The 21,868-nt window shown below is 39.6% G+C and overlaps 2 protein-coding genes across 10 annotated transcripts in view; one reads left to right on the forward strand and one right to left on the reverse strand.

Annotated features, from left to right (window-relative positions):
- The window catches only part of LOC136843847 (uncharacterized), a 52,251-nt gene extending 33,185 nt beyond the window's left edge, over positions 1 to 19,066 (forward strand). For all 9 annotated transcript variants that reach the window (XM_067112666.1, XM_067112664.1, XM_067112663.1 and 6 more), the window contains 5 exons: positions 4,162 to 4,556; positions 5,169 to 5,520; positions 15,329 to 15,500; positions 16,821 to 17,089; positions 17,602 to 19,066. In XM_067112666.1, coding sequence (XP_066968767.1) covers positions 4,162 to 4,556; positions 5,169 to 5,520; positions 15,329 to 15,500; positions 16,821 to 17,089; positions 17,602 to 18,020 — 1,607 coding nt within the window. In that variant the 3' untranslated portion in view covers positions 18,021 to 19,066. The remainder of the gene's footprint in view (positions 1 to 4,161; positions 4,557 to 5,168; positions 5,521 to 15,328; positions 15,501 to 16,820; positions 17,090 to 17,601) is intronic.
- The window catches only part of LOC136843853 (inversin-like), a 649,403-nt gene that overhangs the window by 421,769 nt on the left and 205,766 nt on the right, over positions 1 to 21,868 (reverse strand). The window lies entirely within an intron of this gene.

The following is a 21,868-nucleotide window of genomic DNA, read 5'->3' on the forward strand; positions in this document are numbered from 1 at the left end:
GAAGGAACCTCCTGAAAATATTCTTATCAAAATCGTACTTTGAGGAGGTGGTCAGGTGTTGGTGGGGGGGGCCACTTTCGACGACGTCATCAATCCCAGAAGAAAGTTTCTTTGCCGGATGAAGCATCCAGACTTGACTTCAAAGCTCTGGACTTAATTTTTTCGTCAGTTAACAGGACTAACGTAATAGTGTTGTGCTTCCGTATGCCAAACTTCACCTGTGCTACGCTCTGGTGATCATCTCTTCGTGCTTCACTAACAATTCAGCGTATCATGGATACAATCATGAACTTCCTTCCTTGTTACGTTTGCCAGCTGTTTGAAAACACTTGTGTATTCCAACCTGCTAATTTTCTCCGCTTCCAAAAGCCAGTGTTTGTATACCAGAGCGCATGCGCTTGTTCACTTTCTTTTTATTATTTATATGGTTTTTCCAAAGGCGATTTTGGAGAATTGAAAGATTATATTGGCATAAAAGACAAAGGATATTTTCACTTTGTTTTTAGTTTGAATTTTGGTTGAGGTAGTTGAGATTGTTTGAGAGAGAGAGAGAGAGAGAGAGAGAGAGAGAGAGAGAGAGAGCAAGCCCGCAACGGATCCACACATCCTTCGGAAAAATGTCTCCCAAAAGGGATCTCACATCCGTTACATGTTACAGCCAGGCTCCTGGCCAGTGAACATTTTGTGTCGACTGCGTATGAAAGCCGAAGCCTTAAGTTCAAGGACGCGTCCACTTGATACGTAGTGACCAGGGAACAATAATACACACAACGATAAGACCAAGTTGACGTCGATAAGATTACTGTTGTCTAGACTCGAGAGTTCCCCCGTCAAGGCTGCGGAAAAGAAACGCTTTGAGTATCGCAGAAGAGGGACAGTTTTTAATGCAAAAGCAGCAATTATGTTATATCTCTCTCATTCATGGCCACCGGGGCGCAACTGGTGACCACTTCGGAAAGAAACTAACAAAAACCACCCTCAGACATCTGGGGCAAAACCCAAGGTCACCTTCGAGTGAGTAAGTACAAGCAAGACGGTTTTCCCTGCGGGGATTCTCATCCCACTGGGATTACCCTCGGCGAGGAGTGGTGATATCAAGTATAACAGTGAAGGGAGAGGGATGAAGATTAATGTACTGTTTATGTTAAATACTGAATCATCATGTTTTGTCTTTATGGATCACGAACCAGCCCCATGATCCCGCGCGTCACGCTAAGCAAATATTCCCAGTTTTGAAACTAATACAGGAGCCTCTTGCCACATTCTTTCTGTAACTGCTAAATCGAGGATGAACTACTGCATGTTCAGGCAACTTCCACAATATTAGTCACTTCACATACCCACACAGAAGGCTCGTAAACCCCAGTAGTTACTACACCATTCACCTCAAATCTCGTGTGCGTAATCTCGCCTCCTAGATAGCAAGTCCTCTCTCTTCAATTCCTCTTGTCACTTCATCTACAGGCCTCTCCCCGTAGGTGGGTAGTGCCGTCAGAGAGTGCACTATAGGCATTACTGAAGTTTCTTTGCAGCGTCCCTTCGGCCACTAGCTGCAACCCCTTTCATTTCTTGTACTGTACCTCCATTCATATTCTCTTTCTTCCATCTTGCTATCCACCCTCTCCTAACATTTGTTTCATAGTGCAACTGCCAGGTTTTCCTCCTGTTACACCTTTCAAACCTTTCTACTCTCAATTTCCCTTCCAGCGCTGAATGACCTCATAGGTCCCAGCGCTTGGCCTTTGGCCTAAACTCTATATTCCTATCCTTCCTTCTACAAGCCTCTTTCCTCCCAACACATGTAAATTATACGCTCTCCTGAGGTGTACACACAAAGCAAAGGTGAATGTTGCTCCATTAGGAAGAAAAGGGACTCTTCAAAAACATACTATTAAACACCAGGTAGCCCGTAACTTAGGATTTTCATTGAGAATGTAAGAGAGATAACAGATTTGATAAGGGAAGAGCAATGTGGATAAAGTGTTGCGAAACATTTTTGTGAGAAGTTCGAGAGTTAAAGGGACTTAGAAAGGCCTCGAGAGAATTGATAGTGAGGCAAATTTTGATGATGTATGGCATAGAATGTAGTTTGTTGATAGTGACTTTAAAGCGTTTTTGGTGAAAGCTAAACATGTGATGGGAAATGTAGACGACAGAGTGGCTGGTTTGGTGTTGAAGTTGGTCAAAGAAAAAGGTGTGTTTTAAGTACCTGTTACAAGAGTATGTTAATTATCCTGTGTTGAAAAGACAGTTATTGAGATAAAATGTTTACATAGTAAATGTCATTTAACGCCAGATATCACAAACCAGCTACGTCTGTCGTTGGAAGTAATTACAGCCACTCCTAAGAAACCTCGGCTCTGGTTAATGAATTTTCTCTCAAATCGTTAACGGACATTTTAGAATGGGTTTCATTTGACCCCTTTGCCGTCACAACTGCCTTTTCTTTTTACCCCCATGTGGCACACTGTAAGCATTACTTAAGGTTCTTTGCAGCGCTGCCCTTCGTCCCTAGCTGCAACCCCTTTCGTTACCTTTACTGTACCTACTTTCAAAATCTTTTTCTTCCATCTTACTTTCCACCCTCTCCCAACAGTTGATTCATAGTGCAGCTGCAAGGTTTTCTTCCTCTTACACCTTTCAGACCTCTTACTGTCAACTTCCGTTTCAGCGCTGAATGATCTCTTATGTCCCAGTGCTTGGCCTTTAGCCTAAATACTGTATTCAATCAGCCAACTAACTACAACAGAAAATCAAAAGTCTTAAAAGTAATTTTCCCGTCTTTAGGATAATACGGTGGAGTTAACTAGGAATCTGCTGCGATTCTTAAATGGTTTCCAACTCAATCTCTTCTTGTTACGCAACAAACCGGCAGAAGTACCACTGATAAAAGAAGCATTTTATCTCTCCCAGTGTCTCCCATATCATTCACAATATCTTCTCTCTCCACTGTAGTTTCATCACGGCACCGCTGTCCTCTTTTTAGAAGTGGTGGTGAGGCCTCGCGAGGTGAAACCTTGCACCTGTTAATTACCTTCCAGCCTACGACTGGACTTCGGTCGCTCTACCTGTTCCCTGTCCTTCCCCTCACTGTCATCGGATATCTGGATTAAACCTCTTCCACCGCTGAGGGTGAAAGGTTGAAGTCCGTCCGTTATCTTCGTGTCGTTTTGCCGGCACTCATTCGTATACTGACTGGTGGAATGTTTATAGTCTCTTATTGAGAAGGAAATTAAGTGGTCCACACCAGCCGTCCTCATCCCTTTCTGGTCTTAGGTCAAGGGCCCATACAGGGACAAATTTGCAAAGGGTCAGGAAATTGAGGTCAGGGAACCAAAAGCGATTAATTCACAGGTAGTCTCAGGTTCCCTTTAGGAGAACCCACCCAACTTGACTGTATTATATTAGTACTACCCTTTGTCCAGTGTAAAGTATTAAAGGAAAAATCTGGGACCTTGGTTTTAGGTGGTGTGTTTTGGGGTTAAATGAAATCGTCACTGTTGATTTGAAACTACTGGAATAAAGGCGATTTTCAGATGTTATTTAATCGGCCTTAGAACTAATAGTTTATTTTTATTGGAATTATGAATATATTTGGAGATAATGGTACATTTTGTTATTCATAATTGGAATACGTTCTTAAGGAATATGTCAGCTACGATAAATAAGGAGCTGAAAAGTCGTGTAAAGTAATAATAAGAGTATGCAATAAATAAAAGCTAATGCAATAGGTAAGCAAAAAAGTGTTCTTATATCTTTAAGGATGAGAACTCAAGGCTTACAGACTAGGCCACACTCCAGGGTTTGGGGACATAGACTATATGGTCACCAACCACAAATAGTAGCGAAGATGCACCAGTCAATTGGGGAAGATAATTGAAAGGCGTAGATAAATGGTCTTTAAAAGTTTTAGAGTTCCTCTTGGATTACTATAAAAATATTGGCACAAACTTACACAGTCTGTCGAAAGATGTTTTGAATTTTACCCCAGAATGGATGCTTGATGCAACATACTGTTGTTAAGTCTCATCAGTAATTGCCAATAAAAAGTTTGAAAGTACGTTGATTAATTATATAAATAATAGAATTTGTCTACGCTGTATTGTAACCAGAGAACTGTTTTTGATTAACTCCATCATTTTTTTTTCTTTCCTGGAACAGGCTTTTCTTCCCCAGCCCCTCAGATCGTCCCAGAACTCGTTGCCACCAATTCTGTGACGAGCTGCCCTGTCTCCACCTACAGCAGCGTCGGGGGCAGCCGCACGCCCACCCGCGTCAGCAGCAGACCCAGTTCCATAAGCACCAAAGTCAGTCCCGTGGTTTCTACCATCAACAACATCGTCGGGAGCTCTCCTCCTATCCTGAAGACGGTCACAGTAGCGGCTCCAAGCAGTACCACCAACAGCGTGAGCACGCTCGGAGGGCAGACCATCGTCGTCACTCAGGCAAGCAAAGGAGGACCCACCGGGCAGTTGGTCAAAGGAGGGACGTTGCTCAAGTCCAATCCGACGTCCAGGTCGATCCTCCTGCCCGTCACTGTCAAAGATTTCAACCAGGTGAGGTTGGAGGTGTTTTGTTCAGTGGCTTACCTAATATTACCTAATGTTTTTCTCTCTGTGCTACGTTTAATCATCATGTAATGATTACCATCAACAATAGCTTTAGCATCTTTCCAGTTTCAGTTGTTTCTCTGAGAGAAAGCGCAAATTATATAATTTTATATCTTTGTTATACCGAGAGCTTTGGTATGAAAGTTGTTTCTATTGTAAACAAGTAAAAAATGCGCCGAAGTTTCTTCGGCGCAATCTTTTCTGTACAGCGTATGTGCTGTGTGGAACTTAAAGCCACGACCCATGAAACTCTACCCTCGGCCATGAAACTCAGCCACGGTCCGGTGGTGGCCTGTGTTGTTGGTACCTGTAGCGGTACCAGAAGTGTGATTATGGCTAATTTTAACCTTAAATAAAATAAAAACTACTGAGGCTAGAGGGCTGCAATTTGTTATCTTTAATGATTGAGGTTGAATGATCAACATATCAATTTGCAGCCCTGTAGCCTCAGTGTTTTTTCAGATTTGTAAAAGCGCAAATTATATAATTTTATATCTTTGTTTTACCGAGAGTTTTGGTATGCAAATTGATCATCACATCTCCCTCCTCCATCTTCAGGTGCGAACCATAAAGATCATCAGCACAGGCGGCAGCAGCAACGTGGGCGTGAACGGCAGGGGTGTGCGGACGGTTGTGTCCACAGTCCGCCAGCCTAACGCGTCGGCTGCAACGGTCTCCACAAGCCTCAGCAATCCGGCGGCCATCCGCACCGCCCTCCTCACAACCGTCAGAGGGCAGGACTCGAAGTCCCTCCTGAAGGGCGGCGCCGCCACCACCGTGGTGACCAGTGCCAGGCCCTCCGGTGCCTCGAAGGTGTGCTCCACCCTCGCGTCCCCGACGAGAACCAAGACCGAGTTCAATGACGACGACGAGGAGTCCAGGACGTCCTTCCAGCAGTTGACTCTCTCTGGTGAGTGTGCGACAGCAACCTGCTGGAAGCATTAGAAGCGTATTTTCATTGTGGTGGAGTAATGTATTAAACTCTCTCTCTCTCTTAAATAAAATGTATATATATTAATGATATTTCCAATGTTTGATCTGATTTGTTTCTATTTAAGAATCAAGATCTTTATACATATATACACATACATATATATATATACACATATATATATATATATATATATATATATATATATATATATATATATATACATATACATATATATATATATATATATATATATATATATATATATATATATATAATATATAGATTCATACTTGCAGAAACAAAGCAGATCAAACATTGGGAATGTCATATAACTAATCATATGAAAATGCGAAGTTTGTCGGTTGTCTGGTGATTTGAACGTAGATCGTAGTGATAGGTTCGGAGTGAATGGAATGGAAAGGCACCCAGAAATATTTCTTAAACAGACTTGATTGTTGGGAGGGGATGCGTCATTGAAAAAAGAAAAATCTGTACAATTTATTTGTACGTGTGAAAAGAGAAAGTGGGGGTAGCTGGCAAGATTTATAATACATAGTGGATGACAGTTTTACGAGATTATGTTCTTTAACAAAGTAGACGAAGGAAATGGCGATTTATATCTATATACACACATTATATATATATATATATATATATATATATATATATATATATATATATATATTATATCAGTATATCTATAAGTATCTATAAAAAGTATGCGAGGTTGTCAACAGAGTGAACGGAACAGCAATTGTATATTGATACTACTTATATAAGCATGTCAGTTACGCAATATTAGAGAAAGTCAGTGAGGTGACTCACGTCAGAAGTCTAATTAACACGCCCAAGATAGCAATAATGTGACATTATCCTCCCTAAATAAAAAAAAGACAACAAGAAATTGAAATGCGAGTAAAAGAATTGAGGAAAAACTAAGATTATTCGCTCATACTTATTAAAGTGTACACGGATGCAAATGAATGCAACAAACCGGGAAAAAGCAGTGGAGGAAATGATTGGAGCATGAGAGAGAGAGAGAGAGAGAGAGAGAGAGGAGGCCTTAATATTGGAATCCGAGGAGGAAGTTGAAGTTGTTGCAGGACAGGTTTAACGGACAACTTTCTCAACTGGTCCCTATACAGTACGACCAGTTACTACCCACCACCAGTTCCAGGAAACTGCCCGAGGTTTTCTTTCTCAGAGGCAAAGTTCTCTTCTCGAGGACCAATACTTCAACTTCTCATGCGGCGAATCCATAACTCGTCATATATCTTGTCACATCCACGAGAATTTCAAACGCTATTCAACTTCTTGAAATGGACCGATTTAATGCTTTCACAGTAATTGTTGGTAATTGAATTATACCACAGTGGTATTGATCAGTGCTGATTGACAATTTATGCTGTGCACATAGTCAACCCCGTGGGGGTTTAGCGCCGTCAGTGCACCTCATGTGGTGCACTGTAGGCATTACTTAAAGTTATTTGCAGCGTCCCTTGGACCCATAGCTACAACATCTTTCATTCCTATTACTGTACCTTCTTTCATATTCTCTTTCTTTCATCTTACTTTCCTTAACCCTCTCCTAACAAGTGATTCATAGTGCAACCACGAGGTTTTCCTCCTGTTACGCCTTTCAAACCTTCTTACTAACAGTTTCCGTTTCAGCGCCGAATGACCTCATAGGTCCCAGCGCTTGGCCTTCGACCTAAATTCTATATTCTATTTTATTCTACCTTAGTTCTAAAAGCTTTTTTTTTCGTTTTATATAACTTAATTCATAGTGTCCACACGGCAGTCGAACCTGACGACCTTCCTTATCTCACTTCCTTTCCTTGCCTTTCCCCTATTTGGCACGAACCTTGAGAACTTAACAGCCTCTGTCTGTAGTCTTTGTTAAACACATTGATCACAGATATGTAGTCTTGCTCCATCCGTCACCACCTCTCCGTCAGTGCACCCCTTGCGGTGCAATGTAGGCATTACTTAAGTGTCTCTGCAGCGTTCCTTCCTTAGGCCTCTAGCTGCAACTGCTTTCATTCCTTTTCCTTTTACTATACCTCCGTTCATATTCTCTTTCTTACATCTTACAGTGCACCCTCTCTAACAATTGATTCGTAGTTCAACTGCGAGGTTTTCCTCCTGTCACAGCTTTCAAACTTTCAGTCAGTTTCCGTTTCAGCGCTGAATGGCCTTAGTTGCCCTAGTGCTTGGTATGTCTGCCTAAAATCTATAAATCAATCAATCAATCAGTCCATTAGTTATCAGTCATGGCCAGGATAATCCACTGTTGGCTGGAATGACAAGAACTATTTTATACATTGCAAAAAAGATTGCTTTCTAGACATTGGGACCAGCAGTCTAAAATCTGACTTCGAGAATGACCTCATGATACCTTTCAAATATTTCTTCTTTGATACCCGTTATTAAGGAATCCGTAAAAAATATATAAGGGGCTTTGATTTTTATTTTGAAAAAATCAATCCGCTAAACTTTCCATCCAGATCTCTTAAAACTCCAAGGTACTGAGGAGAAACTTCTATAATCTGGACACTTAGAAACTTTGCTTGTAAACTCCCACAACATGGTCCTCTAACAATTTTTCCTCCTTCAACAAAATTCACAGTTGTGGTCTTGTCACAAGATATGTTTACTATGTAAGCTTATAAGACTTGCTTGGTCCATTCAAAACCTCAGGTGACAGTTCGACACTTGACTGGGGTACACAAGCGGATCCCCCCGTGGGGGAGGGGGTTGGCACGTCCCCCCCCCGTGAAAAATGACAAAATAATAATATTGAAGGTTTAGATAATAACATAAATGAGAAATATAAAAATGGAAAAAATAAAAATTTTTTATATATATATATACATATATGTATGTATGTATCATATGAAAATTGGTGCCCCTCCCCCCCCCAAGAAATTTTTCTGGATCCGCTTGTGGTCGGGTAACAGTAACTTACTGTTGCCAAGATTCTTTGACCAAGGCACAGTTAGCTCCTCTGGAAATCTGTCAAGTGCTGGTGAATGGTGGGCGGGGGAAAATATCACTAATACTGACGCACTTTAAAGAAGTCAGGTAGGTTTTTAGGTGTGTCACATGCCACGTTTTTGGAGTTGCTTTAATTAGAGTTGCTTTGATTAAGAAATCAAGGTTTATGCGTTAGCGTACTCCATTATTCTCTAGGGAATGTTCATGCAGAATTGCATAAGAAAAATAGACCCTTGATCCTTCTTTTTCAAAATTTTGACGCGTCAGAATATGAAAACGTGTAACAATTAATTATCATTTTCGACACCACCGTTTTGTTCAACTTTGAACCAAATGCCAACCTGTCTTCCTTTAAAAATAAAAACACCACACCCTTGGACATAAAGGGCGTGGTTAGACTTCCAAACAGCAGTCAGAGAAATGTTGCTCCGAGTCACCACCTCAGGCGAAAGGGCGTGGCGAAATCGGGAATATGTAGCCCTTAAAATAGTCTATCGAGAGAAAGCAAGCGAGGACTACTTACCGGCGAAATGTGCACTATTGTATTTCCCTTGCAAAATCGAAATGAGCGTCAACGCTCGGTTTCCAGAGCTTTTCGTAAGAGAAAGTTTTGGGAACCATTAACGCCTGTGAAGTGTGAATGGCTCCTCAGATTTCATGAGGTTTGAGGACGTTTAAGTCAAAGTTTTATCTACAGGTTTTTCGAGAGAAAACACTTTAGGAAGTATTCATAAATTACCTTGAAACACCTCGTACTAAAGTACGCCAAAATGCACCGAAATCAAATACGGAACTTGATTGTCGAGGATTTTGTCGATACAGTTTACTTTTGCAAGAAAGTAGTATTTCTTGTTTTTCGAAGTGATGACTGGTGAATGCTGTTCCTTAAGCTGTTGTTGTTGTTATTATTGCTTACCTGCTTAATAAAAAAAAATATTTTAATGTTCCTGCTGTTGTTACTATTATTGCTTACCTGCGTAATAAAAAAAAATATTTTAAGTAAATGAATCTAACTTGGCTGAAATAGATACAAGCAAAAACAGGTCAGCGTCTTAATCATGCTTTCGATAACGGAATTAGTCTCGCCCAAGTGTGATTGGGATGAGTCACACTTGGATCCCCCCATCACACTCGGTGTAGACTTGATTTCTGTTAATATCGCGTCGATAGGATATCTTGGCTGTATGCAGGGGGGAATGCTGTGAATATTGTGATATGAATGGATAGCCCGAAACAAAGAGACGCCGAATACACAAACAGCTGTCGCAACTCTCAAGATGTGGCTCACATGAACTGGATGAGAGCTCTTGGGCTGTGAACCACAGCAGATGTAATCTTGCAGTGCGAGACGTTGTCTACCTGATGGTAACACCTCAACTTAACGGATTTCTCTGTACTCATCGGCTACATTTATTAGGACTGGTTTTTGCTCTGCTGCCATTTTAGAGGTGATACATTTTTAGATATATCTCTAGAATTGAAGGTTAAGGTTAAAGTGTAGGTTAGATTACGTTTGGAACTATGCGGAATCGTTGGCGTCATTTCAGATTTTTCGGGGGCGGGGGCCGCAAAGGTTTAGATCTTATGGTATGGGTGGGGTGGTGCGCGAAGCGAGCCCTATCAGCTGGGGGTAGTAGGGGGGGACGCTGTAAGCCCCCGAGATATTTTTGGAAATTTGTGCGCAATTTGGAGCATTTTGAAGCCATGCAAGAGCTGTACTAAGTTGTTAAAGCAGCAAACAGGCGTGCCACATCCACCCACGTAATATTATTTTTTTCAAAGGCTAGAGAGCAAACCAAGTTTTGGGGGGGACCATCGGTGCCTTTAGGGGGCATGTGTCCCCCCCCATAACGCTCCTGTGTGGAATTGCTTTTAGCCGTAAGATACATCAAGAAAATATTCTCGCACGGGCTGTAATGTAGGGAGTTTGTCACTTAACAGAATTTACTTATCAGAGAGCCAGACCCCAGAACATCTGTCGATTTTGGGTGTTGCTGTACTCTGATGGTGAGCGGTAATAGAACAGAATTAATAGCCTGAAAATCCAACGAGCACAGTAGCTGAGATGCTTCGAACTGAAGAAAAAAAAAATGCCCCAGCCGTACCTACAGCATATATTAATTCGTAAAATGTTAGTCATGTTTTGGAAATTTAGCCAACTCTCTTTGAAGGGGAAGTTAGTTCCGGTTTCCCCTAACTTCTCCCGGTTTCCGAGCTGGAGGAAGAATTAAGTTCCGGTTTTCCCTAACTTCTCCCGGTTTCCGAGCTGGAGGAAGAATTGAGTTCCGGTTTTCCCTAGAACTTCTCCCGGTTTCCGAGCTGGAGGAAGAATTGAGTTCCGGTTTTCCTTAACTTCTCCCGTTTTCGAGCTGGAGGAAGAATTGAGTTCCGGTTTTCCTTAACTTCTCCCGTTTTCGAGCCGGAGGAAGAATTGGATCGCCGGAGAGGAAAGAAAATATGTCTTCCCCTCTCATAGTTCACTTTAAGGCTGCAAAATGTATTGCTGTTTCAAGTTGAACCTTAAATGAAATAACCACAGCGCAATTGCTGTAAGCAGTTTTGATTTACCCCAATATGTTCATAGATTTGTAAGTTCATTTGTGCATAAGAATTCCATTCTTATTTTTAGTTTTTATTCGCATCTCGATACAATTTATATATTCTGAGGCCAAATCCGTAATACCAGCGGCAGAATTTTCAAGCGATATTTCCAATATACGAATAAAGGAATTTTGAAGTGCAACGGAGTTAAATAGAAAATGACATACGGGAGAAAGGTTTTAAGAAGTCAGGATGCATTGGACAGAGGAAGGTGTAGAAGGCTGACAGGAAAACAACGACACCGTTTAGACATGAGTAAAGGTGAAGACAAAGAAGATAATGCCATCACGTTAACTATTGAAACTTGAATTCAATGCCAGATCTCTCTGACAACCCAAAAAAAGAAAGATCAGAAAATTACCCGGCGATCTGTTTCACGTTAAATGTGTGGAAAGTCTTGTCGAGGTCATCAGGTCTCCAAGATATTTTTTTTAATGTGAATACTTCGACATTGAAGGGAAAAAGCTGTGTGTTGGTTATATTAAGCTTATGACAGAATTATTAGAGAGAATGTGTAGGGCGTTGATCACGTATGGTATTTAGGATAAAAGTGGAGGGTGTGTCAGAATATGTTGACGAGAGAGTGACGTGTTTGGTGTCTAAGTGTCGTGAAACAAGTTGTGTATTGTGCATTTAATAATAAAAACGAGTCGGGAAAGGAATGTGGAGTGGTTTATTTTAGTGGATGGTATCCTATGAAATGAGGATAGTGATGATATTTAGAAACTAGTGACAGAATTTAAAAATGTTTGAAAGGGAGGTTTTGAATAAATATAAGTAACAGTACAGTTGAGCTAGTAAATGGAGACCAGGAAGATAGTGATTGTTAGTATGGATAATGGAAGCAGTTAATTTGTTTAATGATTGGGGAAGTAAATATATTGGATGATAGTAGAATGAGAGAAACTGCGAGTCATAGGCTGTGTAAAGTAAAATCAGTGTATGTGCGAAAAACTTGGAAAATATTCGTAGTGTCTGTGAAGCCAAGATTGCTAGTCCTCTTTGGTAGTGTCTGCGGGAGCCAAGGTTGTTTGTCCTTCTTTGGAACTACAATCTAGACTTGATTGTGAGTGAAATATTAAAAAGGTGTAGCTAGATGATCTGTTTGTTGTAGATGTGGCATTAAAACTGAAAAGGTGCGAAATGTGGAGATATACTTAAGAGGTACATAAATGTTGTCGTAGGCGGATGTTTTGAAATAGTGGAAAAAATATATGACAGGTCTGTGAAAAAATGTTTGTGTAATTCGTTAGTCTCAGGAGGCTTGGCAGATGTAATGAAAGTTATAATGAACCAAGAAAAATTACATTAATATCGGGGTAACGGAAGATGCATGCCAGATAAGAGGTGAGAGGAGAAATGTTTTCTATGTGATACACTCGCATGTAAAGAATGGGTCATTGCGCTGTCGAAAACTCATCGAGAGCTCGTTGACCCCTCCCAACACATTGCTCCATCCGCTTCCTATCTTGCGTGCAATATTGGCTTATCCGATATTATCACCAGTTATTCATTAGTGCTTCTAAAACATATTAGGAAGGGTGGGACTATCAGGAAAGTGCCCTCGTTATCAGCATAAGCCGTTTACTATACAGTGATGCAAAGCAAACAATTAGACGTGTGTGTGGCGACATGCTTAACGCATATCAAAAGAAGATATTTTTTTTACCTTTCCCCGTATGTGTTTTAAATATGTATTGCAATTTATCATACCTGTATCAGCAAACGTGTGCATTTATCTTCTCCGCCGTGAACATATGCATTTAAATGAAATATGAAGCCATTTCAATGTTTTCGAAAATCCAATTTGGTCTTCGGTATGGAGACACCTGTTCACAAGCTTACGGACACTCCCTACCCGATGAATCACATCCATAATTATTTGGTTCTTCGCCCTGATAGCTTCAGTTACTATTAGAATTCAAATTTAAAGTCGTTATAAAGTAAATAAGTGTGAGTTTTAGTTTCCATAAATTTCGCAGCGGTCATTCGTTTTCTACAGAGCGTCTTAGACAGAATGGACCGAGAAAAATACAAACAAATAAAAACGTAATAATATGGCCTGGAAGCTCGACGTAGCCACCCCTTTTCTGCCGGACCGTTAGTGGAGTCTCAGCGTACGTTATTTTTCGCCCGTGACGAAACGAACATCTCTCATTTGAAATCACGCGATGTAGGACTAAGGGAAGCTTTTGTTTTCGCTTCCATGGGCAATTATGGCGTTCATTGTCTTGGGAGGGAGAGAGAGAGTTCGGCTTGGTTTTATATGGCATGGAATCGGCGACCTTGAGAATTGATGCTCTGCTGGGAGACCGAACACGCCATTCTTAGTGCGGGCGTCCTGAGGTCATCGCTCTCTGGCGGAGCGTCAGGAATTCTTCTGCAAGAGGCCTCTCTGTTACACCGGTATTTCCTGCGCGTTAGACCTACGACACTATTTCACAGCGAAGAAGTGAAGCTTGGTCCGTTTCTCAAAACGACGTGGTCGCATTTTGTTACTTAGTAGTTGGGTTTGAATGATGTACTTTTAGAAATAACGCATATTTATTTTTCCTATCAGTAGCGTAATCATTACATGTAAGAGTTGTATGTTGAGCTCCAGTACAATAAATGCCATAGTCTGCTGCGTAAGGAAAATTACTTAAGGACTTGCGCCTAATTGTTGTAAGGTATGGAGTCGACTCAGACGCCATGTGTACCTCTAGACTCAGCTTGATCCGCGTAAGAGTGACGAAGCCTTTTAATATGAGATTAAAGTTTGACGGATATTTCCAAAATCTTGAATATCCCTCTTGTTTTAAATATCCGTTTGATAACGGTAGTTTTGCGGCTAGTTATCGTAGCTGAAGGTTTTAATTTGATAAAAAATATATCGGTTTCCGTCAAGATAATGCTGTAGATTTAAACGATTCATTCCTTTACTTTAAACAGGTCCCAGGTTTTGGCTAATGAGGTTACATTACTTGGAAGGGAAGGGAAATCCAAGTTCCGTTTTGTCTGACATAGTTATTGCACGGGAAAGATTAATAATTATGGTATTGCGTTGCATTTGCGTGGCTCCTAAGTTTACCGTTAGTCATATGGACTTGGCATTCCATGCAGGTAGGCGCTACTGGCTACAGTGTCAAGATCCTGTAAAATATTCGCGATAGTCTTTCTGTACTTTGTAATTAGATTTTTTATTACCGGTGTATTCTAGGTGTGAACAAATAAACCTGATATCCTCTTAGCTTGTTTAATGCAGTGTTTATGCTTGCGAATTTGGCAGTTAAACGCGCGTAACCTTTTTCATCATCACAAATATTAAACCATAAGTATAATTTAATATAAAAAAAACATTCTTTTTGAATAACGTACACTGAAGGAGAATTATAAATGATAAGCTCATGTGTTTCGTCCATGATTCGAACCTTTTGACATTGGCCATTCAGTCACGCCTGGAATGTGTTTGTGTGTGTGTGAGAGACAGAGAGAGAGAGAAAAGTCGTTGGTAGTAGTAGTGCAATGAACTCGGTGGACACGTGGGCACCATGAACCTTGGCGGAAGCGTGGCGTAAATATTTACGGAACGGAGTAGAAGAGGCTATGGAGAAACTACGTTCGTGCGTAATGAGGAACGTCTTCTTTTAGTGTTATAGTACAACATTGTATCCAAGTTACAAGTCAGCCTGTTAGGTCGTCTAGATTATCAGTCTTTCGGGGGAACTTTTGAATATAAAGGGAGCATCAGTAGAATTCAGTTTCCATCAGATCTTTTGAAAGAAATAAGATTCCCATTTTTAGTGCTATTTCTAACTCTTCAAATTTAGGGTATTGTGCTGTATTACTATACGCTTTAAATGCGTATAGCCGAACGTTCCCTGTTGTTGAGTGGCTTCCGATAATATATGCTGTAAATTGCAGGTATCCCGATGTTAGTTTCTTTTCTTTGACCCCCCCCCACCTCCCCTCGGGGGTGTACTATAGGCATTACTTAGGTTCGTTGCGGCGTCCCCTAGCTGCAACCAGTTTTATTCCTTTTACTACACCTTCGTCCATGTTCTCTTCCATTTCACTTTCCACTCTCTCCTAACAATTATTTCACCATTATTTTCAGCACTGAATGACCTGAAAAGTCCCAGCGCTTGTGCCTGTGGCCTACATTTGACATTCAAGTTCCAATTTTCTTTTCTTTTCTTTGACCCAGATGAGGAGAAGAGGCTTCTGAAGAAAGAGGGAATCACATTGCCCACCCACTACCCACTAACCAAGCACGAGGAGAGGGAACTGAAGCGTATCCGCCGCAAGATTCGTAACAAGATCTCGGCACAAGATTCTCGCAAACGCAAGAAAGATTATATAGATGGACTGGAAGACAGGTGAGTGTTATGATGCGGTTCGTTGTAGGGCAGTGGCCCAGTATTCTGGAAGACTGTTAGGGTCGCATAGTGTTACCAAGTAAAATGAGATATCAGAACTGTCTTGCCTTTAGCACAATGATAAAATCTGGATCCAAAGAGCCCGGTTTTTTCGTGGGTTTATTTGTTGATAATATGTGCATCATAAACCTTACTGTATTTAACGTGTATTTTTTAGGCATAACTGTATAAACAGACTCGTTGGAAAACTGGAATATTGCTGCCAGTCAGTAATGAAAATTATAGTGTAATATTGTATTAAACAGAAGTATTTTTCAAATTTAAGCAGTGGATACATCTGTATTTCATATTTTATAATGAACATGTCGTTTACCAAAAGCATCAAAATAGTTAAGAGGAAGTAAAATATGTATTAAGACATACTGTATCAACATATCGGGGATATTTCAGTAAGCAATAACCTTCAGATATTTCAACTGGCACCCAAATCCATTACAATGATTCAGTTTTAACTTCATTAAAACATGCATGAACAAATGAAGAACGTTATTTCTCTTTACTCTTAAGGGTTAGTCTTGAAAACCAGTGCCTATCATAATTTCAAGTGCAATGAAGGATCCACTCAGTGAGAATGAGGACCCCAGCCCCACATTCTCATTGAGTGGATCCTTCATTGCACTTGAAATTATGATAGGCACTGGTTTTCAAGACTAACCCTTAAGAGTAAAAAAAAATAACATTCTTCATTTGTTCATGCATGTTTTAATGAACTTAAAACTGAATCCTTGTAATGGATTTGGGTGCCAGTTGAAATATCTGAAGGTTATTGCTTTTTGCAGATGTTACAGGAGAAAGGAAACTATTGTCATAAATTAGAACATGCTCTTTTGTGCTGATCATACATTGAATTTCAACACAGCTAATCTTTTACATACAAACTTTCAGTTCTACAGACTTACATGTCCACATGTTATGTGGCTTATACAGTATAAACATCATTTTATGTTTTTCATTGACACTTTTTCAAGGAAAGTAAAGATTTTTGTTTATTATGGGCTTAATTTTATGGACCAATATCGAATTTTCTTGATAGTTTTATTACAGTGCTGTAGTATATGCCATAGGCTAACTACAAGCTTGCTAACTTACAAACCAATTCTCAGAACAGAACTGATTTGTATGTAGAGGACTACCTGTATTGGGTTGTTGCATGTCCTTTGAAAACTTGAGAAAATGTATGACATTTTTTCCGAGCTTTCTGTATAGCTGGATGCTCAGACAAGTTAGTGTGTAAAGAAAGTCCTCCTCTCTTTCTTTCAGAGTGAAAGCCTGCACAGAAGAGAACCAACAGCTGCAGAAGCGTATCCGTAGTTTAGAGGCACAGAACGAGTCGTTGCTAGTGCAGATGAGAAAATTCCAGAATGCTGTCATAGGTGGCAGTAATAATGGACGCTCGCAAGTGCATGCCTCCACAGCGCTTATGATGTTAATACTTTCAACAGCCCTCTTTGTTGTCCCATCTCTTAGACAGGATACAAAAGTTTCAGATAATGAATTATCTTTACCTTCAACTAAAATATCAAACCCAGGTAAGAATATAATAGTTAGCAGTGCTATATTATGAGTAAAGTATTTAAAAAATATCATAATCACAAGTCACTAAACTTGTGAAGAATCCACTGTTGTAAGTAAATATATACTGTATGTAAATATGTAAATACATAATATTATACACATATACATTGAGAGGTTTCTAGAACCTGCTCGATTCTTCCTTATCAGTCAGTCAGTGAGATAGATATGGGGAATCGAGCAGGTTCTCAAAAGCTCTTATCGTCTATATATAGTATTTTTAGATATACTATACAGTACTATATTTACATTTATATCAGTGTGGATTTTTTCCACTAATGAAGTATTTAATGCAGCATTGTAGCACAGTACATTCGTACAATGCAATATCTGGAAATTTTATTGATAATGTGTAAGTTTGAGCTCTTCTGATGCATTTGGAGCTCTCAGGTATCTTAATTACATAAATCATAATTGATACTTTTCCATTTCAGTTGTTTTTCTAACATGGATGATTGTCTGTTTTTAGGTCATCGTACTTTGTTGGAAGCTGGAAGTGGTGCTATTGTCCCCAGTACCCTCGAGGCTTTAGAGACCCTTGATGATGAAATTGCTTCTGATTTAGACAGCCCATTGGTTCAAGCCCTCACTGACCACGACTACACTCCAGCTACAAAGCGCCAGCGTACACTCTCCAAGAACAATGGATACTACGTCCCACCTCTCGATGACTTTCCACCGCAGCTAACAAAGACCGATTCTGGTGGAGGCTTTCCACCAGATCACGGTTCTGGCAGTAAGATAGCAGCCAGAATAATGGATGCAGTTGTGGATCATTCTGTTAATAATTTTTCAGACCCGGGGGGAAAGCATGGCAACCCGCACACTGTCGTGGTTAACCTTGGGAAAGCTCAAAAGAGACTGAGAGATGATTTGGAATTGGAGTGATGATTTACTAAGCATAAGGTGCAATATAATTTAATCTAGGTGTTTATCACCAGAGATGGGTGTATTCAGTTAGGGTCATTTATGTACCCAGTGAAGATTACCCTGTGTGCTGGGTGGGGGGAACCTGTCACAGCCACAGTCGCTGCCACTACCCTAAAACCTATCCAGAACGTTGGACTGGTCTAAGCCATCTTCAGTTTCTGAATTGGAGTTATTCTGTGTCACCAGGGCAGTGTGTATTTTACTAAACTTTTGCAAGTTAGATGTTTCAAAAGGCTAAGGGGAGATGGCTGGCTTCTGCAGACTCGTGGTATATTGTTTAAGCTGCACTGTGTGTGGGTGGTTATACAATCCCTGTAGTATAGTCAGGTGAAGGCTGAGAACTGGATGACTCTGGGCCTCGAGTTGATGCCCAGCCAAGGTCAATGGGAAGTCTTGGAGTAGATTGTTAATGCCGTCATGGGTTTTTGCTTTGCTCTTAAGTTATTAAGTTCACTTAAATTTTTTTGTATAATGGAAATCTTTTTATTTTTCAAGGAGTATTGGGTGCTGCTTTTGAAGAGTATGGCATGCTGTAGCATTTATTTTTTTAAATTTGTTAAAGATTACAAAAAACTTTATGATTCAGGTGTTGAAGAATTTTTATCTGGAAAAGATTTTTATTAGAGTTGTAGTTTATTTGATTTGATCAGAGTATCTGTTGAAGAAGAAAGGATCTATTTGATAAGGAGAGAATATTTTATCACTACCAGTATATTGAATTGTCCCAGGTTACTAGATTTCAAAGGTACATGGTATTATAGTTACATTTTTCCACTTGTTTTTCCTGTGTAGACATTTCATTTTTGTACTTGGTGGTATGCAGAACTTTTTTTTTTCTTGCTACTCCCTACTATTGTAGGACCAATGCCATGGTATATCATATTCATGTTATCATTTCATTGTTTGTTAAATTAAATGACATTTCACCATCATGTGCTAAGGAATCATATTTTGTAGATAAAACTGTAAAAGGAAACAAAATATATTTTAAGCCAAGATAGAAAGGTGTTTTGTATCTTACAATAAAAATTTCCTGAAAAAGTTAGTTACAATATTTGAAAAAGAACATGAATAATTACATTTGCTTGAAGGTAACTAAGAAAATAAAAATATTTAGTCCCACGGAAATCTTTTCTAGTTGTAATTCTGCACAGTGTTCTACATCCTCATTATTGTTGGAAAAGAAAGGTTTATGTTTTTCTTTATACTGATTGCAGAAAGTATCTTCAGTAGTTTTGGTGACAACCATGACCTGATTTTATACATAAGAAATACGCTCCTTATTCTATTAGTGATAGCATCCTGAATTGCATTTAGTGCCATAAGCTGCTTTCAGTTGATTGATACAAGGAAGGACAGCAGTTTTTTTATATTTAAAATCAACGAATGAAGAGAATACCCTGACTCGAGTTGCCCTCAAATATATGGTGTCATCAGCATTACCTGTACAAATGTTCTGATAAAATTTATCCACCATAAGACTTGTTACACCAGCTGCTCTGCATATATACCATAAAGTCAAGTCGTTTTATGGGATGGAGTCTACATTGGAATCACCTAACGTGTTTTGCCAGAGTTTTCACCAATTCCCTGAGCCTGGTGTAAATGACGAAATTCTACAAGAGAAGGAAGTTGAGAGGTTTAACTACCGCGAAAATAACCCATTAACCATTTAGAAGTCGAAAGTGCAAATTGGAAGAACCAGTAACTGTGTTAAGTTCTTTAAGGATGTTAATGTTTGTGTGAAGTCCGGTACAAAGCTAACCTACGAAGAGGTTTAATTTTCCTTGGTCATGGAAACGGTAATCAAAGTAGCTCAAGAAAAGGCAGGGTAGGCACCTTAAAGCAGATTGAGAGAGGATTTATAGAAGGATCAAAATCACTTTACCTTTCCTACATGATAAATGAATGGCTGTAAATGCCCCAATGCTTGGCCCAATAGCCTACATTTCATGATCCAGTCTTCAGTCTAATTTTGTGAAAAGAGGAAAAATCTCTAAAATCTAAGCAATATTCAAAGCTTTAATAATTACAATGAAAAAAATTAATTGGAAACGGATAAAATAAACTTTTTGAAAAATTAATAGACAACTTCAACTGTAAACTGTAGAAACAAGTTGGAGTGCAAATGACAAAGGAAGGTTGGGATGTTAAGAAATGTGGTGTGAATCACTGACAAAGTGGGAAGAAGAGAAAGGAAAGATAAAGGGAGTAATTAAGAAATAAGAAAAAGCAGAGGTCTCAAGAACACCAGTATAAGTAGGGAAGGATTTAAATGTTAATCTATAAGCAACCTTAACGTGTGGGAAGTTTGACAATAAGATGGAAATTAGGAATCATGGTCTTTGTGGATCGTCAGGGTGAGGTGTAACAGTCTATGACAGACTGGTGTAGTACAATAAAAGCAATGGATCTTGCTATGCAGAGCCATTTTGATATTCTAGCTGAGTTTTATAATCAATAGTTGGTAAAGCTTAGGTTCAAAATATTCTTGAAGAAATCACATAATTTAAACTGATAAATGTTTTTAAAATATTTGTAAGGTGTGTCCATACCAAAGACAAATTTATTGCATTTATGCATGACCCAAAATAGTCAAATACTCGGTAGCTTGGGTTCTATTGTTAAGCTATTTTTAATAAAATTAACAATTAAAGGCCGGGCACAAACGAGCTCCACTGACATTTCCAACGTTAAGTATACCTGCTTTCTGAAGGAACTCTGAAAACTTACCATTCAAAAATTACTTAGAAGAAAATAAAAGATAAAAATCTATAATAATAAAATCCGAGTGGATCTTTCTTGTTTGTCTGGCACCCCAGGGGTGGGATTTCGTTGGTGGGAAAGGTAGGGGATTGGGAGGGAAAGGGAGACATGACACTTCCACCCTCCTCCTGCAAACGTGTTTGTCTGTCCCAGGTGGCCAGGCAGGTGGGGGATCGGGTGGGTAGGGGAGGCATGGCACATCCACCCTCCTCCTGCAAACCTGTTTGTCTGCCCTGGGTGGAGGTGGTGTAGGTAGGGGATCGGGAGGGTAGGGGAGACATGACGGGCGGCTTCGGGTTCCAGCTCAGCGTAGCGCACGTGCCATCAAGCTCATAAGGAATAATTAACAAAAGACAAAAATTCTGGAAATGAATGGGTGGCACATGCATATATTTTTACAGCAAATTTAATATGACATTGATATGAGCGTAAAACTAGCTAAGTTGTCTGAATTGTTTTATTCGGAGCATTATCCGTATCATTTTTATATTCGTTTTTATTATTCTTGTGACCACGTGACCTTACAAATCATTTGAGAAAAAATAATTTCAGGATTACAATTCAATCTCGTGATGGTAAGGTTTAAAAAGTTCAAAATTATAGCCTGTAACAGGAAGACTTATGAAACAAAATATCCTAATTATGGACTGTAACTATATATAGTAAACATTATTGAAACAGGCGGAAAGGCATCGTTCAGTGCAGACAATATATATAGAGAAGAATAAGGAATATTTTTTCTTACATAAATATCACAACCACTCCCATGAGTTCCGTTGAAGTTTAGCTCCAGCCCCAGCTCCAGCCCCAAAGGCGGTAATGTCTCGGTAACTAAATTTGCAAACGATTTTACTATGATTTTCTTATAAAGCATTTTAAGAGAATTTGAGAGGACAGCATAAAAACTTCAATACAGAGTTGTGGTATTAAATTTAAATAATACCCAATAGAAACCTTTCACCCAAAACTATATAAAAATTAACCCAAATGAGTAATCAGCATATCAAACAAATTATCGAGGAGCCGTTACAGAGGGAATG

The sequence above is a fragment of the Macrobrachium rosenbergii genome, chromosome 12 (assembly GCF_040412425.1).
Source record: "Macrobrachium rosenbergii isolate ZJJX-2024 chromosome 12, ASM4041242v1, whole genome shotgun sequence".
Lineage (NCBI taxonomy): Eukaryota > Metazoa > Arthropoda > Malacostraca > Decapoda > Palaemonidae > Macrobrachium > Macrobrachium rosenbergii.